The sequence below is a fragment of the Crassostrea angulata genome, chromosome 9, assembly GCF_025612915.1.
Source record: "Crassostrea angulata isolate pt1a10 chromosome 9, ASM2561291v2, whole genome shotgun sequence".
Taxonomy (NCBI): domain Eukaryota; kingdom Metazoa; phylum Mollusca; class Bivalvia; order Ostreida; family Ostreidae; genus Magallana; species Magallana angulata.
The window spans coordinates 28567342-28586113 of NC_069119.1; the positions used below are offsets into that span (position 1 = coordinate 28567342).

The 18772-nt window shown below is 33.2% G+C and overlaps 2 protein-coding genes across 5 annotated transcripts in view; both read right to left on the bottom strand.

The window, feature by feature from the left end:
• Positions 1–17154, bottom strand: LOC128163061 (uncharacterized). 4 transcript variants are annotated; one of them, XM_052826521.1, is made up of 8 exons: positions 17017–17154; positions 13291–13335; positions 5154–5331; positions 4333–4440; positions 4208–4247; positions 3980–4104; positions 3683–3727; positions 1–2183 (listed from the first exon to the last, which is right to left on the bottom strand). In XM_052826521.1, the coding sequence occupies exons 1-8, from the start codon at positions 17035–17037 to the stop codon at positions 994–996; spliced, it is 1752 nt and encodes a 583-aa protein (XP_052682481.1). In that variant the 5' UTR covers positions 17038–17154; the 3' UTR covers positions 1–993. The 4 variants fall into 4 exon arrangements, with proteins under 4 accessions (XP_052682481.1, XP_052682483.1, XP_052682482.1 ...); XM_052826523.1 differs by lacking the exons at positions 13291–13335; positions 17017–17154 and adding an exon at positions 7253–8314; XM_052826522.1 differs by lacking the exons at positions 13291–13335; positions 17017–17154 and adding an exon at positions 6836–7212.
• Positions 16830–18772, bottom strand: part of LOC128163062 (uncharacterized) — an 11304-nt gene continuing 9361 nt past the window's right edge. The window contains exon 4 of the mRNA XM_052826525.1: positions 16830–17529. Within this exon, the coding sequence (XP_052682485.1) occupies positions 17030–17529 (500 nt within the window). The 3' untranslated portion in view covers positions 16830–17029. The remainder of the gene's footprint in view (positions 17530–18772) is intronic.

Genomic DNA, 18772 nt, shown 5'->3' on the forward strand with positions numbered 1-18772 from the left:
TGATCTTTTAGTCTACTTTATTATCTAAACTAAATATAAACACACACATACATATATGTATAATGATCTGCTTTAAATTGATGCCAAAATATCATGATGCATTACTTTCATAATTACGTTAAGCAAAAGCATGGTCTCTTTATTAATAAATGTCTAAATTGAGGAAAACAAGATGACAGAACCGACTATCTGAGTAACACTAAGTTAGTGGCTATCAGTTCATAAGTTAGTTCTTGTGTCCCTTTCTCAGGAGGGGGAATCAAAGGATGTGGTACACAATTTAGAAAAATGAACAAATTGATAGCGTGTTAGATATTTTCCCTATTAAGCTCATCGGAATGATTTCGATTGGGTGGGGGTGGAATAGTAGCTTATGCTATACATTTGGCATTGGGGTCGACGTTCGGACCTTGTTGAAGGTTTGGAGCAGGTGTCCTTTGATGGTCTTATTTAAGTCTTTACTGGTTCTATACTAACCAAACTTGCATGGATAGTGCATCTTAACAATCTTATGTACATGTATCTGACAAGGAGAGGATATACAAAGGATATGCCTGTTCCAATCCTATTGAATTTATTCAATAAAATATGTTTAAACTATGAACCTGGCAAGCTTCATTACTAAATCTGGGTTATAGCTAGATTTTGAGGAGGTTAAGGTTCAATGGAGGAAGTTAACGGTTTTTTAAGCTGATGACCATACCTAATTTATTACTAGACATATATTAACAAAATTTACATGAATGGCGCATCTTAAAATACTTAGTCTAATGCAATTGACACGCTTGATTGTGAATCTGAGCCAGAAGTATCAGATAATAGACTAGGTTAGGGTATGTGGAGCAGGTAATATATCTGGGTAAACACAGTACCGACCAGACACAACCTCACACCAAAGCAGACTCCAAAAACTGACCCTGGGTCTGCTTTATGTCTGGAGACATAAAATGCAAGATAGTCGAATGAGGAATATATCAACGTACGGTTTTATTGTTATTGCAACTCTTGAGATTCTCTCTTTGTGTCACATGTTCTCGATTTTATCAATGGATTATCCATGTATCTTTCTGCTAAATTCAAATCATGCATTCTTTCATTAAACAGATTAACACAATGCTCATCTGCAGTAACTTCGAAATATGAGATTTGAGCTTCTTTTGGTCGAACAAGTTGCAAAATGGCGTCTACATTGCAGTATTTCATTACAAGCTCAGGGTACTTCTCAAACAAAAATTTAAAGGCGCATATATAGATAAATGGGTGCCAGAAAACATATTGTTTATCACTAGGAGAAACATTATTCTCTGAATAAGAATTCCGCATCTTAAAATATACATATAGATCCTTATCGTTTTCATTGAAAGACGATTTATCTATTTGGAAACCAATTTTTTCAACCAATTCTGTGTCAAATTGCCCAGTTTGCTTAAAATGTTCTTTAAAACAAATGTATACAATCCATGCGTAGACGTGTCGTTTTGTTTCGTCGTTTTCGAGAGAAATGAAATGATCTCTAATCGCCATGGAAATATCCCATTCACCTTTATAATCATGAATTTGGTCATGATACCTTTCCATAAGATTAAGTTTAAGGAACATGCCAACAGCGTTATCTTTTCCTGTTTGAATCATCTCGCATGTCATATTTTGGAATACACATTCGTCTTTTTGGCATTTCTTTCTCATATTTTCATAACAATATGCGAATTTGGCATCTTCAGTGGTGTTAGCACTATCCAAAGTAATTTCGTTTTCAAACAAATGCTTCTGAAAATCGTCAACGTTTAGTACTCCATGGTACTTTATGTACAGATCTGACCTCATCCCAATTACAAACTTAACTTTGGTAGTCTCGTTCAGTATTCGTATCAAGGATTGGCAAGCCGTTTTTGCTATATCTACCGAGCATAGGTCATCGTTCCATATTCCAAACCATCCGTATACAAAAACAATTGTTTTTTCATTGACAGTGTCCGGTATTTCTGTGTAGCGACAATTCAAGATCTCCCATTTGTTTGATTTCAGCTCTCTGAATCCTTCAGAAATACTACATGATGTACTATAAACGCCACTGCCAAATTTCCCTAGCACAACTATAGATTTAACCTTTGTTCTCAATAGCAACTGAATCCCGGTTGAGATTGCTTCTTTTACAGTTTCGTCCGATCCTCCAATTACTGATTCTAAATAAAACATTAAAATAAGTTAGTTTTTGTACCATATGTTTGTTAATGCAAGCTATAAATTCGAAGATTAAGGGGGCTAGGGTCAACAAATTATCAATGAGATTTACCTTGATTATTAGCTATAAACTAATTTTTTTAGTAAAGAATAAACATGTACTCCCAAATAATCTGCTTAGTGTAGGTTTAAAATATGAATATATTTTCTACATTTTAAACATTTCCCTCAAGGAAAGTTGAAAAGTCTAAAAATGGCCACGACCATCCACCTCCTTTAAAAGAAAGATTTAAAGCTCATTGTGAAAAATATTTCCTCCTCTGATCAGTCAGCAGATGATGCTCACTCCTCCTAGGCATCTGATCCTACTTCTATCTTTTTAGAAGTCCGTTTTGCTCTGCTCTGAGTTTGTATTTCGTTTTATGAATTTTTGAGATTGTTGACAGTTTGTTATTGTCACTTTTCAGTTAAAAAACTACAAAATTATTTATTTTTTTAAACTACGTTACTCGCTTGACACTTATGTTGACTTGTCAGATATGAATGATGCTAAAAACTGCTACTGTTAATTCAACTTGTCAGATCTTAATTATGTCTAGTTATTTTCAGGCAGAAACAAGTTTTGTAATGCAAGTATATATATATATATATATATATATATATATATATATATATATATATATATATATATATATATATATATTATTATTACTTATTAGGTTAGTTACTGACTCACTACGGAAATATATTGGGTTGATCAATCTCATAGATGGCGAGGCGAAGCCGAGCCATCTATGAGATTGATCAACCCAATATATTTCCGTAGTGAGTCAGTAACTAACCTAATAAGTGTTTTGTTTTCCCGAGGACTATCAAGCGACATATTTTTTCACAAGTAGCGATGATCTACGCAAAGCCATGTACAAGATGCCTATCATCTCATACAATTTAACTCATTTAAACTCTTCAAAATGTTCAATCTCACCTTTCAAATACTCTTTAAAAATCTTTGCTTCACCCATGTTTACTTACAATGTTTTGTTGCTATTCAATTTTAAATGTTTTCTCCCTTTCCTCTACAGAGATTTAAACAAATTTCGACGCTGCCATTTTGTTCTGCTCCAGACAAAACAATGTGACGTCAATATTCTAAGGGCAACTACTCTTATTTTAAAGAATTTCAAAGGGCAACTACTCCAAATACTTTAAGAACTTGCGGCATGCGGTTTATGTATTAAATACTATGAAATATCGAAATGAGTAAGCGAAGCGTCGACAAATGACGGCCATATTGCCTAATATTATTTCTCACAGAACAAATATAGAGATATATAAGGCAATCACGTGCTATTTCTAAACCAATGAAAATGTGACATTTCAGTCAAAGGGAAAACAAATATATATATTGCGGACAATATCTTACAAGTCAAATTATCATAGATTTCACAAGTCAAAATAACTACGTTTGCCACCATACAAATTTAACTATCTTAAAAAGTACCATTTAAAAGCTCTTGTCGCTCTCTATCATCTTGATTATTTCGTCCTAAAATAAAATAATGAATTATCAAATACTTTATTATTAGAAAAATGCTAGATTCGATGTATTAAGTTTAATAATTATATGTACATTGTATATGTAAATTCAAATATGAATAAATTGTTAGAGATTCCAGCGTTTCCCCTAATCAAGGTTTTATCATTACTAAGTAATTGCCTCGCAAAAACGTAGGATTGAGGAACGTAAAAAAAAAATAACGTAGTTAATATGTGATGTTAAGAACATATGACAACTCACTTGAACGTTTCTTCCAGAAACATATTTTGACAGCTGCTATTATGCCCACAATGACTACGACGAGGAAGACGATACCGATGACTAACCCAGCATTGACACCTTCAGCTTTCTTATGTTTTTCATTTCTCAACAAATAAATATTGTATAAAAAAAATTGCAATTCCTTAGAAAACTTATCCAATTTGAAGAAAGATTACTTTATTAAAAGGACAATGTTCTTATACGTACTTTGGTATGTGGAAGCTATTGTTACCAAAACAGTATACATCTAAAAAGTAAAATTTGAAATCCAATAAAATGATAAAGTAGTAAGTAGTACAGTAGAACTTTTTATTTTAAGAAACATAACTTACGTTTGTAAACCTCATTAGACAAAAAGGAACTGTTTGGACATGTGGATGCTGATATGTTACATGGCTTCCAATCGATGAAGCCATCGCTTCTGAAAATTGGACAAATACCTGAAGAGAATGACGTAGGTTCTATGAGAATGAATTACAATGAGCTAGATATGCTCAAGTCTCCTTGTTGTTTCGATGGGTTTTTTCCTTCATTTCTTGCAAATTTTAATGTGCTCACTACAATTTAAAGGCATTAAAGAGAGCCCTAATTATTGATCACGGAGACCTGAGCATGTCTAACAATACAATCATATATTTACATTTTCCAGTATTTTCATTATCGATACCATCAAAATTTATGACAATTTTTTTTCTTATCGTTTGTTAGATATATTAAAAACTGAATAAATAGTTATCTTATTCCCCCATCCTCTTAAAATCATATCAAGGTTCTAATTATCAAAATTTAATTGTACTGTAGTTTATATTAGTATCATCAATATCAATTGATTACCAACTTTCGTGGATTTTGTTGTTGAAGTGATCCATGAAATTATATGTTCATCAAAGTTCAATTTCTAAATAAATAAAACATGACATTGAAAGGATAACTGTTTACAAATTATCATATTTTTGAAAAATTCTCTGATTTTCTACGAAAAACCAATGCCAACAGTTACTGATGAAACCATATACTGATTGATATGGATGGACTACCTTAAATTACATAACAAGTACTATTTGTGGGCTTCAATCCATTTGAGCACCCCGGAATTTTTTTTTACCCATACACGGAATATCTGTCTGGTTTATACAGAGATGCTGATGAGTACCTTGTTTAATCCGAGTTTTCTCCACACATCTCTCCCACTTCCTGCCCTCCTTGTCAGCCAGACAATGGTAAACACTCTGTCCTCCACAGTCTCCCTTTTTTGCTTCTGCACGTGCCTCCCATGTCTCCTTGGTAACGGGACAGGCGTCCACGTTTCCCGAGGTTTTTTGTGCCATGATCTGTCATTTTTGAAGTACTTAAGGTGAAGTGCCAGAAGATATCATAAAATCATTCATAAATTCATAACCGAAACCCATCGTCGCCGAATTACCACGACATATTTACGAATATTAACATTTTCCAGTGTTTTTGTCTGTGAAAATACTATGACAAGCTAAAGATAGAAAAATCGAGCTAAATATAGTTTCGCATTCGATGAACCTAGTTTATCAACTGCGAAACTATGTTTAGCTCATTTTTGGGAGTTTGACGTGCCATATAACACTACGAATCGGTTTCAACACATAACATCAATGACTATTTAATCGTACAATTGCTGAAAAAAAATAAAAATAATAAGAAATCATTCATTGAGGTGATCACATACGGTTTGGCGTGATCAAATCTGTCATAAAGCCCCTCGATTGGATTTGATCACTCCCGATCACATTTTATCCATTCATAATACAAAAATAAAAGAACAATATGGACCGCCATAGCTGCCTTAAGGTATGGAACATCATAAAACATGGTGAGATTCATAAAATAAAGGATCATTTCTGTACGTTAAATGGCCACCAGCCTTTGTTATATGGTGACAAGTATATAACGTATGGTGGATAACATATATTTAAAAGTGCCTCTAATAAAATAAACTGTTTACAGCTATTTTACATGGTCGCAAAAGTAAATGGTGGTAATAATGACAATACTGGTGCTTTATTCATATTAAACGGTTAGAAAAATGAAGCAATGAGTTTTTCTTCTTTTTTTTATTTTGACTTGCCACCATTGGGGGCGATGCACAATTTAATTCAGTACATAGACAGTGAGAATAGGATACGACTATCTAAGTTTTAGAACTTGTGTCTTATCCTTTTGATTTATTCAATAAAATATGTTCAATTCAATTCCATAGACAGTGATACATGTATAAAATTTATACCAATTGCTAACTCTTTGCAATAGAACAAAGATAGAATGGTTTTATGTATTGACCCATTACTGTTACTTATTCACCGTGTAATAAAATACTACATAATTTAATTTTCCATTGTCACCATTTAATGCATATTCAACCAGATGAAATGTTCTGCATACAAACCAATTTAATGGACGCTTCATCTGGAGCGTGTAACCAACCATACATTATACAATGTAAAACTTTCACACAATAACAAGGAGTGGCAACCATTTAACATACTGTACTGACCTACTGATATACAAGAACACCATATGAATGTAATGGTGACCCAATAATTTTAACTCTGACTCATTGCTTTCTAACCGTTAAATATATATGAATAAAGCACCAGTTACGTCATCATTATCATCATTTAACGTGCTTTTGCAACCATGTAAAAATGGCTGTAAACAGTTTATTGTATTAGAGGCACTTTTAAATATATGTTACCCACCAAGCGTTATATACTTGTCACCATATAACAAGGGCTGGTGACCATTTAACATACAGATAGGACACTTTATTTTATGAATCTCGCCATGTATTATGACGTACCATACCTTAAGGCAGATATGGCGTTCCATAGAACAATTCTTCATTCCTTAAATACTTCCTCTACCTGTACCATCTACGAGAGAGGTATGCGGACTTTAAACCGTGGCTTGAGACGATGAACGAAACCGAATGTGGGGTTATTTTTGTTTTCTGGGGTTTTTATGTTGACAAATCACATTAAATTGCTAAATTTTGATAATAGTTCTACTTAAAAAGATAAACTTTTCAAATAAAACCATTTTGTTTACCTTTAAAAAAGTTTAACAAGAATTTAACTATACGATATAAAACTCAGCTAAAAAACTAAAGCACAATTAAATCAAGTCGCAGAATTATGCGGCGAAAACTTAACACAGAATAGCCAAAATAACATACTAGGCACAAATAAAGCAACACTTTGATAAGAAGATACATGTACTTACATACGTAGTGCTTTTTCACTCGTTTCCACCTTTGCTAGATAAAATGAAAATGCATCGCGTGGAAAACTACACCGAAATTATTTTACATACAATACCGGTTTCTTACGGTGGCCAACTTTGGACTCTATTTCTAATACTTTGCGCAGTATTTTAAATCCTCTTTCTATAATCCCTTTCCGTTTACCTTTCCTTGTGAATCTTGATTTAAATGAAATGCTCAGCGGTTAAAGGAAATGAAATCAGAAATGTTTTCTTTTTACTCCGGGAAATAAACTCTAAATAAACATTACATACAATTGTTTTAAACGGCCCTTTATTTTAAATAAATCTTATCATATTTATTAAACACATGTTAAGGAGTTTCTTGAAGAAAGAAAATAATAGAGATTGGCCTTTTAACTTTTTCTTGGTATTGCTTGGCTTTCATTCGTTCGTTGTTTTTTTTTTTAAATTTAATGGTCCATCTAATGGGTTTATTCCCCAGAACTGCTACTCGCCAAACCAAACATATCATTACTTTAGACAATTATGGGGTCCTCTAAAGGGGCACTGGTAGGATTTACCTGTGTTCCCCTTCTCAGATAAATTAGTACAAATTAATAAGAAGATAAATGCATGTTTCTATAAAAATCGTCACACACTCCAATGAGTCTAATGTTTATAATATTATATTATAATATGTGAATTATTGTAAACTGATAGGCTGCATTGCCCAATGTTGAATCTCTGAATAAATAATATATTCATATTAAATGCACAACAATAATGCAGTAAAATTTCCAGTCATTTTTTTTTCTCGGACATTTGTAGCGCTGTTTAACAAAATGCATTATATATTGCTATAATTTAGTACTTTCTTATATACATGTAGGAAAGGCTAAATTTTGAGTCCCAAGATTAAGAATACAAAATAATTAATCGTTTATTTTATACACGTATATTTTACAATATTTGCTAGTTTGATTAACATATCAGAATCAGCGCCCCCTAATCAACGCCACCATCCTGCCCAAACCATTACATGTTATATAAAGTATAAATGCTCTCTCTCTCTCTCTCTCTCTCTCTCTCTCTCTCTCTCTCTCTCCTGGTGTTACTACGCTTTCTCCTGACGTCTCTCTCAAGACCTAAAATATTCCTGTGTAACAGTTATTTTGAGGACAAAATCAACTAACGGATTAAGTACGGCTTTTTCGGCAATGCTAAAGGAAAATGTCTAAAATTACCCTCTGTTTCTGGAATTTTTTTAAATACCGTTCTCTATCAAATTTTTGTTCTGTTGGTTAATAAAACAATTTTCGGGAAAAAAATTCTAGTATGTAACAATATCGTACGCAATTTGTTAAATGTACAGGAAATTAGTATTGTACAATGTAATGTAAAATGCGCTGAACGTAAAACCGTCTGGATCAGCCAGATATAGCATAAATAATAGTTTCAGCTTGATATTGTCGAAGTAATACTTGTATATTTAAAAGGGAATTTATTAATTTGTGCATGTGTCTCTATCATTTTAACTAAGTTTACAAAAATCACTTCATGTGCTGTTTTTCTTTTGTGATAATTTTTTATCAAATGATTATAAGGGATATATTAAATTTCAATGAAAAAAATCAAAAAAATGTTTCCACGGATTTTCAACATATTTTCGCTCAAGTTTTGCAATTGGGTATTTTCATTTCTTTTTTAAATTGTTAGCTTCTAATACAAACATTTAGACAGGTAAAAAGGTGTCAATGTGACAGAAAACCTGGGTTTTTTTTATGTGAACTGTATCCATAAGCTATGTCAACCCTAAATTAAACACTACCTACCGTATCCAGTGAAATGGAGTACCCATATGCAATATTTTGCCTAAAAATGTCTAAGTTCAAAAGCTGGTATTTTTTCATAAATTATAAAATTCAAAATTCTAGCAATATGCACAACTCTGATATATATACAATTGATCTGAAAAATACAACTTCCTATCTTGAAAACTGTAGGAAGAGTTATCCGTACAATGAGGGTACCCTATATGCAATATTTTGTCTAAAAATGACTAAGTTCAAAAGCTGGTATTTTTTTCAGAAATCATCAGAATTCAAAATCCTAGCAATATGCATACCTCTGATATATGAACAATTAATCTGAAAAATACAACTACATATCTTGAAAACTGTAGGAGGAGTTATCCGTACAATGAGGGTACCCTATATGGAATATTTTACCTAAAATGACTAAGTTCAAAAGCTGGTATTTTTTTTTTTAGATTATCAGAAATCAAAATCCTAGCAATATGCACACCTCTGATATATGTACAATTGATCTCCAAAAGTACAACTTCCTTTCTTGAAAACTGTAGGAGGAGTCATCCGTACAATGAGGGTACCCTATATGCAATATTTTACCTAAAATGACTAAGTTCAAAAGCTGGTATTTTTTTTCAGAAATCATCAGAATTCAAAATCCTAGCAATATGCACACCTCTGATATATGTAAAATTGATCTGCAAAAGTACAACTTCCTATCTTGAAAACTATAGGAAGAGTTGTCCGTACAATGAGGGTACCCTTTTGACAGCCGCCCGCCCGTCATTTTCACCATTTTGATAACCGGATTTTTCCGTTTGAAAACGCGGTTAAAAAGCATAGTCTGTTTAAATGTCAAATTTGCGAAAAACAAGATGACAGCACCAACTACCTGAGTATCACTAAAGTAGCGCCGCGCCGTGCGGTCTTACAACATCTTTCATAATTTCAGTTACCATGATCTTTATTCCTCACATTTTGAAAATAGACACCGAATTTCTAGTCTATCGTTTATTTACACAAATATAAACACTCCGAACAAATAATTCACAGTATAAAATCCAAGTAAACACAATCACATATACACGTAAATAAAACAAGAGGCCCATGGGCCACATCGCTCACCTGAACTACAGTTCCTTGTAACATTCTATTTCATAGCACATGCTATTTCTATTTTAAACTTTGAACCCCTTTCTGGGGCCCCAGTATTGGTCCGGGGTTTATGGTTGGCTTTAACAACTTCACTATTTGAGGATCCTTGCATTGTAATCTCACAAACTGTAGCATTGTAGTTCTCAAGAAGAAAATTTTTAAACATTTTCCATATATATTTCTATGTTAAACTTTGAACCCCACTTGGGGCCTCAGTATTGGTCTGGGGGTCTTGGGGCCCCAGTATTAGTCCGGGTGTCACGATTTTATCAATTTAGAATCTACAATAGCCAATTATGCTTGCATAGTAATCTTACAAACTGTTGCACTGTAGTTCTTGAGAAAAAGATTTTTAAACATGTTCCCTATATATTTCTATGTTAATTTTGAACCCCTTCTTGGGCCCCAATATTAGTCTGGGGATTACGGCTTCCACAATTTAGAAACTTTACAATTTGAGAATGCTTGCATAGTAATCTCACAAATTGAAGCATTAGTTCTCCTCCATAAGATTTTTAAACATGTTCCCTCCTATCTTTCTATGTGAAACATTGAACCCCTTCTCCTGGAGCCCCAGTATTAGATCACTTCTATAATTTAAAGTTTTTTACTATTTTAGGATCCAAGTAAAGTAATCTCACAAAGTATGACATTGTAGTTCTCGAAAAGATTTTTTAAACATGTTTCCTATATACCCCCGGTATTTCTATGTTAAACTTTGAACCCCTCTTGATGCCCCAGTATTAGGCCGAGGGTCATGATTTTAACACTTTAGAATCTACAATTGCCAAGGATGTATGCATACTGATATCCCAAACTGTTGCATTGTATTTCTTGAGAAGAAGATTTTTAAACATTTTTCTTAAACATGTTAACTTTGAACCCCGCCTGGGGGCCCAGTTTTTGCCCGGGGGTCACAATTTAAACAATTTAGAATCTTCACTATACATACAAGCTTTTGTATAGATATTGGAATTTCTGGTTCAGTGGTTCTTAATATGAAGATTTTTAAACAATTTTCCAACATATTTCTATGTTTAAGTTGTAGCCCGGACCGCCTGGGGCCCCAGTCTTGGTCCGGGGGGTCACGATTTTTACAATTTAGAATCTTCACAATATATACAAGCTTTTGTGTAAATGTTGGCATTTCTGGTGCAGTGGTTCTTGAGAAGAAGATTTTTAAACATTTTTCCAATGGATTTTCATGTTAAACTTTGAACCCCGCCTGGGGCCCCAGTTTTTGCCCGGCGGTCATAATTTTTAAAATTTAGAATTTTCACTATATATAAAAGCTTTTGTGTGAATATTGGGTTTTCTGGTGCAGTGGTTCGTGATATGAAAGATTTTTAAACATTTTTCCTACGTATTTCCATGTTAAATTTTGAACCCCGCCTGGGGCCCCAGTTTTGGTCCGGGGTCACGATTTTTACAATTTAGAATCTTCACCATATATACAAGCTTTTGTGTAAATATTGGCATTTCTGGTGCAGTTGTTCTTAATAAGAAGATTTTTAAAGACATGCACCCTATTTTCACTGTTTCGTAATTATCTCCCCTTTAAAAAGGGTTGTACCCTTTATTCTAACAATTTATAATCCCCTTTTCATAAGGACGCTTTGTAAAAAGTTTGGTTAAATTTGGCCCAAAGGTTTTTGAGAAGAAGTCAAAAATGTGAAAAGTTTACAGACGGACGGACAGACGGACGGACGGACGGACGGACGACGGACAACGGGTGATCAGAAAAGCTCACTTGAACCTTCGGTTCAGGTGAGCTAAAAAACCATAGACGAAATTAATAATACAAGTAAGCAAGTGTGAGTCTGTACAGGTCACTGACTTCTAAAAAATTCTGTCGCTATATATACCGTTACCGCTATATATGCGTATAAGATACGCACATTATACGACCCTTACAATCAGGAGTAAATACACTGTATTTATAATTAATGGTCAGTGTGGAGTCAGCAGGGGGTGAGATTAGAGGGATGATTAAGATAAAGAAAAGATATATAGCCTAAGTGTACATAATGTGTAAAACAATTAATTAATAAAGAATGATATTAATGAAGATAAGATATTAAACCGTTACACTAAGCTAGTGACTAACGGTTCGTAAGCGAGTTCTTGTATCCCTTTCTCAGGAGGGGGAAAAAGATGTGGTACACACTTTGGAAAAATGAATAAATTGAGAGCGTTTTAGAGATTTTCCCCATTAAAGCTCATTGAAACGAATTCGACAGGGTGGGGGTGGAGTGGGGGCTTATGCTATACATTTGGCATTGGGGTCGACGTCCGGACCTTCTTAAAGTTTTGGAGCAGGTTTCCTTTGATGGTCATATCTAAGTCTTTAGTGGTCATATACTAATCAAACTTGCATGGATAGTGCATCTTCACATTCTTATGTATATGTATCTGACAAGGTCTGTCAGTCTACATATGATGTCTAGAGCTAGATTCACAGTGAGGTGATGTACCATCAGAACACCATACAACAACACCAATTTCAATATATTTCCAAGAAAAAAAACTACAGGCACCTGTTATAAATGGTAAAAAGATTATTTTTTATGTATTTTGCCTAGCCAATATAGAGAGTATCAAGAACACAGATAAATTACAATAAGATAGATACCATTTCTCATAATCTGTTGTGGATGTAAATTCAATGAAAATTAAGCCAACACGAATTCTAATAATTCTACAGTATAGATATGTCAATGTCAGTCTATGTATTCCATCTAGAACTACATTCAAAGTGTAGTGATCCCAAAGATCTGACAAATCAACATCACTTTCGTCATTAATTCTTCTTTTGTTGACACTTATTTAGACTGTTCATGCATTTTGACACCCCCCCCCCCCCTGGTTTTCGATGCCAACTTGTCAAATATTAATGTTGTCTAGTTAGTTATTTATGTCAACTTGTCGGCTATTTTGATAACAGAGAAAGACAAGTTTTGTAAACAACAGTTTGAGTTTTAAGTGTCATGCATATATAAATGATGATACTTTTCGGACAAGTTGACATGGGGACCTGACAAGCCGATACAAATTGTTATTATACAAACCCAACAATCTTTTTTTTAAAAATACCGTTGAAAAGCTGTTGTTGTCCTCTATCATCTTGGAGCTTTGGACCTAGAAAAAAAATATCAGTTTTAATCACTTAAAAAATGTCAGAGTCAAGGAAAAATTTAATAATTACATAAACGTGTAAATTAAAATACATGTATAAATGACTTTTTAAATAGTTATTTTAGCATCTTCCCTAATAAAGGTTTTATCATTAGATGCATTTAGTGTTGAACTAAGGAACTTGAAAAAAACCCTTGGGCATAAGATTTTAAAAACAGACAAAAACTCACTTGAGCGTTTCTTCCATAAAATTATCAAAACAAATACAAATACACTTAACCTTTGCACAGTATATTAAAACCTCGCCCTTAATGTTCCCTCCGTCTTCGTTTTTTTTTTGTCCTTGTAAATCTTGATTTAAATAAAATGCTCAGGGGTTAAGGTAAATGAAATGTTATTTTTAATACTAATCACAACAGACAGAAGATGGAAAGCCACTGTAGCCGCCCTATGCACCCCCCCCCCCCTCCCATTGGAGGAAGTGGATTAAGTCAAGCTTATATAATTAATCATTATATAACGACCCTTTATTTGAAATGATTTTAATTATATCTATTAGATACCAGTGAAAGAGTTTCCTGCTACAAAGAAAATAATAGATATTAACTTCAACTTTTTATTTGGACTGTTTAGCTATTATTACTTATTAGGTTTGTTACTGACTGTTTACAGAAATTTGTGGGGTCGGTAGAGTCCGAAGGCGAGGCGGGGTCGAGTCTTCTAATTTTGTTTTGCCTCGGACTAGAATGTCTCGACGTCATTGGATGAATCGCGTCACGTGATTGCCTTATAAATTTCTTTACACGGTGGGCGTTAAAATTTATACGGCAACATGGCGGACGTAACGTTATTTGAGCTGATTTTTTACACAAACGTTCAACCATACCTTTAATTTTTAAGCCCCAAAATATTTAAGAGTGCCTCCCCTTTTGCCCGTGACGTAATGACACGATCCTATATGCAATGGCATCCAGGTTTGCACAGACGACTGACGAGAAAGGTACAAAATTAGATAATAAGCCTATGAATTTAATTGGCACATATTATCTTTTGTTGTTTACATATCAAATTTAGGGTCCTCGACAAAACAAAATTTCTTGGGTCTATATGTAATAGTTAGATAATTATATCACATAAAATGTACGCGATTAAGAGGGCAGAGGGAGCAAGGCATAAATTTTACTTAAAATATTATCTAACTTTCTTAGAACATAACCAATTTTTCCACTTTATTTAATATTTATTTTATTTTAAACTAATTGATTCTAATTGTTTTGTAATTTTCTTCGTTTTAATGCTGAACACCGAATTGTTTTATCTTCCATTTTATTTTTTCTTTAATAAATATAAACCCACCTTAGTGTGCCCATATATACATGATTAATTTGTTTAAGTATAAATATCATTGTACATCGCCAAGTTTCACATCTAAACTAAACAAAAGCATAGATGTGATTATGGATCAATTTTTTGTCTTTTTTGGGATAACCAAGATGACGAGGACCGCACAGATCACCTGATCATATGTCACGCTTAAACACAAATCACACTTACAACTTGGGCCACATCGCTCACCAGAGTAACACAAACAGTTTACGAGTTCTTTTTTCTTTCCCTCTCTCAAGGAAAAGAATAACTCTGTGGTGCACGATTTGAAAAAAACCCAACAAAAACAAAACAAGAGACCCATGGGACACATCGCTCACCGGCCGGGTAACGCTAATAATTAGCGAGTTCTTTTTTTTTAAATGAATATACTTTACAAATGTGTATCGGAAGTTGCATTCATGTAAGATCGAAAGGTATATATATTGCATACAAAAAATATATTCGCCCCGTTCTATTAAATTTTCGCCCCCTTTTTTTCATTTTCCTCTCATAAGGAATAAAAAAGTTTGTGGTGCATAATTTTGAAAAAAAAACAACACAAAACAAGAGACCCATGAGCCACATCCCTCACCTGGGTAACGCTAATAATTTGCGAGTTCTTTATACTTTATAAATGTTTTGCAAGTTCTTTTTTTTCAAATTGAATATACTAAAGAAATGTGTATCGGAAGGTGCATTCGTGTAAGATCGCAAGTTTAAAAAAGGTATATATATACTGCATACAGAAAAAATATTCGCCCCGCTTTATTTTCGCCCCCTTTGTCCTAGTTTGAATTAGACGAATTTCAAACAATTTTTAAATTACTGTGTTAATAAAAAGAGAATATATCATTTACCGTGTCTGGGCGCTTTCAAGACAGAACAATAATTGTAACTTATTAAAAGATATTTTTCAGCATTAGTCTTTGAATTATCTCAATTAATATTCTGAATTTGGCACCCATTCTGGAACCACATCATTAACATAAATCAGCCGGGTTATTAAAAATAAGAATCTTTCGACAAGGTTGTTATGGTAAAACCATAGAATGCATCAGAGTTGATCTTTTAAAAAAAGTTTTATCTCGATGATTTTTACAAATGTGTTTTAACAAATGTGAATTCGAAACAACATAAGACTGTTTGTGTATTAACATCGTACGTTAGAGCAATGCCATTCTTTAAAAGAGCATTTTAGAAAATGTTTCCAATTATTTTCGCATTTTCAATATTTCCACATTGCAAGTGAATTAAAATTTAATGTAAAATTTAAAATATTTTACACGATATTTGCATGATCGCATAGCAATTACCTACAGTCGCTGCATTGGATTGTTTCCTTTCATTCTCTTATGTTAAACTTTAATTCTACTCCCTATTTGTTCCCCTTAAAAAGTTTGGAAGGGGGTGGTAGGCAGAATTGGGCTTTCGGTAGGACGTAACTATATTTCTTGCGTGAAAACAACTAAAAACGACACTAGTTTCAAGCGAAATATGCACCGTTTGCGTAGTCTTAACTCAAAAGCCAGACAAATCTTGTTTATTTCACAGAGCCATGGCTGAGTGGCCAACGATGAAATAGACAGGTCTACGTCACATTGCTTTTTCTCACAACTACCTAAAGTCCATATCCTTGTTAAAAAATTCTAATACCAGTAATATAAGTTCACAACTTTTTGCATTGTAGTTCTTGAGAATGTTTTAACGACGTTTCCATTTTTTACTGTTTGCACTATGAACCCTTCCTGAGGCCCTAGAATCGGTCCAAGGTGACAGTTTTTATATTTAGAATCTACATTATACACAAAAGCTTAATTGTAAATAATAATTCGTCATTTTCTTATTTATTGGTATTTGATTTCTAAGGGCATTTAAAGACATTCACCATGTTACATTGATTATTTGCCCTTGGAACACGGTTTTGCTCCGTTACATTCAGTTCAGGTGAGCAAAAATGGAAACAGTGTAACAGTAAATAATTACTGTTGAATTGGCGTAGTTCTAATTTGCATCAATGTTAACATAATTTCATTGATCTCAGCCAACAGAATGTGTCAGTTAAATTTGTATGTAAATTGGTCCAAAATTCATTGAGTAATTGCTAACACGTCAAAAAAAGAAGAGGAAGAACCAGGAAAAGTCATCGTATTCGTCTATGAAGACATACATTAGGACCTTAATTAGTCAAAAAACCTAAAAATAAAGTCTCAAGCTTACATATTAATGTTTTTTCAGCCCTGGCATATATAATACAACATGATTTCAATATGAATATAAAAATGAAACATGCCTAAAATATTCTGACACTTTGTCTACCTCAATCACTTGATCATTCATACGTCAGTTCTTTTGCACGCCAGTATGTATCATAAGATATTGGATTTTTCTTTTTCTCTTCTGGAAAATGGCTTAAATTCTCCTTTAATGATTTAGAATATATGCCCCATTTTGATTCCGCTATTTTCCTGAAATTTGCCTGGATGTCAATTTTTTTAAACTCCTCTTTGAGTTCATTAACTTTGATTCCAGCACAAAAAATACGATAGTGGAGAACCATCCATAGAATTATGACCGATTCAATCTGTAAGCTCTCAAACTTAGGATCAAATAATTTTAGCGATAAGCTACTGAGGAGAATGTCATTCACGGCATCATACATATTAACTCGAAATTCAGTTGGAGTTATTACAATATTCGGTATTAAATGGTGCTGACACGATGGGTAATTCTGTCGCTTGAGCAATGAAAATACAATTGTTTGTGCAATAGCCTGGTCTTCAGATCCTTTTGCATCTTCTGAAATTGTTTCTTCATCAGGAGAATCTTCATCTGTAAAATAAACCCACACATACTGTAACACACACAAAATGTTGATTTCAATGAAGAAAAAAATGTCACATGGATATGAAAATGTTATTACAACAAACTGCTGATTATGAAATTTTGCAACTTCCATTAGAGGAAACATACAATCTAATGACCTTAATGGCCATCTAGGTATAATACAACGCTGTAAAGAATCAACAAAAGTAAAAAAAAAAAAAAAAACCCAAACAATATCACCTAATAAATGAGGCTATGTTGCCCCAAAACAAGAGAAACTAGAAACACTGACCAGTCAGGAAGGGCCCCGCTTTGACAATTAATATAGAGAAGTGAAAAAAACTTTGAATTCCATCCTCTTTATATTAACATTAAATCTTCTTTAAAATTTCAAGATAATTCCTGAATGTTCAAAAACTCTAAATAGTAACCTTGTATCTGCATAAAACAGGGATAACCTCATGTCTTAAAAAAAAATTAAATTAAATGTGTATTTAAAAAAGATTTAAACAGGTGTTTTATAAAATGCAAGCCTTCAGCGAATGCAAATACATTGTATCAACCAGGGTTGACCTCAACTTCAAAACAAACATCAGTTGCAGACAATTCATATGACAGATAGAGATAAGCCTCTAAATTTTGTTCAGCAGGCAAGATAATTAATCCCAGGGGATTAATTGTTCTGCTCTCTCATCCTTTTCTTCTAAATTTACAATAAGATTTTTTTTTCAGAAATGACAGAATGGGGTTATTATCTGATTTCCTATTAAAATTAACAGCATTAAGGCAGAAAATAATAAAATAAATAATTAAAAAATAAGGTAGTGAAAAAGGATATCTTAATATATATCTTGATTTTAGAATTCAATAAAATCATCATAAATCATTGCGTACGGTATTTTAACCAAAATAAAGTAGGAATATTATATTTTAAATCCATATTTCAAAGAATGTACACAATACTACACATCATTCAAAATTGACTTTAACTTCAAAACAAAGTTCATTTGCAGACAAAGGCAGTGCAGTAATTAATCTCAATGTGACAGATAAAGATAAAGCTTAGGATTTTCTTCCTGTGGAGGTTAATTAATCCCAAAGGACAAATATTGCACAGCCTTCCAAGTATAGAATGGTAACATTCTCAGCAGTTATCTCTCTTTGCCCATTCATTCTTATGCATAATTAAGGAATCTACCCCACCACCCTAGCTCCAAACCAGAAGACATAGAGAACCAAACTTAGCATC

Bases quoted from the DNA above. Each gene is read 5' to 3' on its own strand.
- LOC128163061 (XM_052826521.1), bottom strand. From the start codon at position 17,037: ATGAATGATCAAGTGATTGAG. The intron at 4,441-5,153 runs GTACTCATCAGC...CATTCTCTTCAG, and splicing joins GAAAACTCGGATTAAACAAG to GTATTTGTCCAATTTTCAGA. The intron at 2,184-3,682 runs GTACTTTTTAAG...TGTTTTATTTAG, and splicing joins GCGACAAGAGCTTTTAAATG to AATCAGTAATTGGAGGATCG.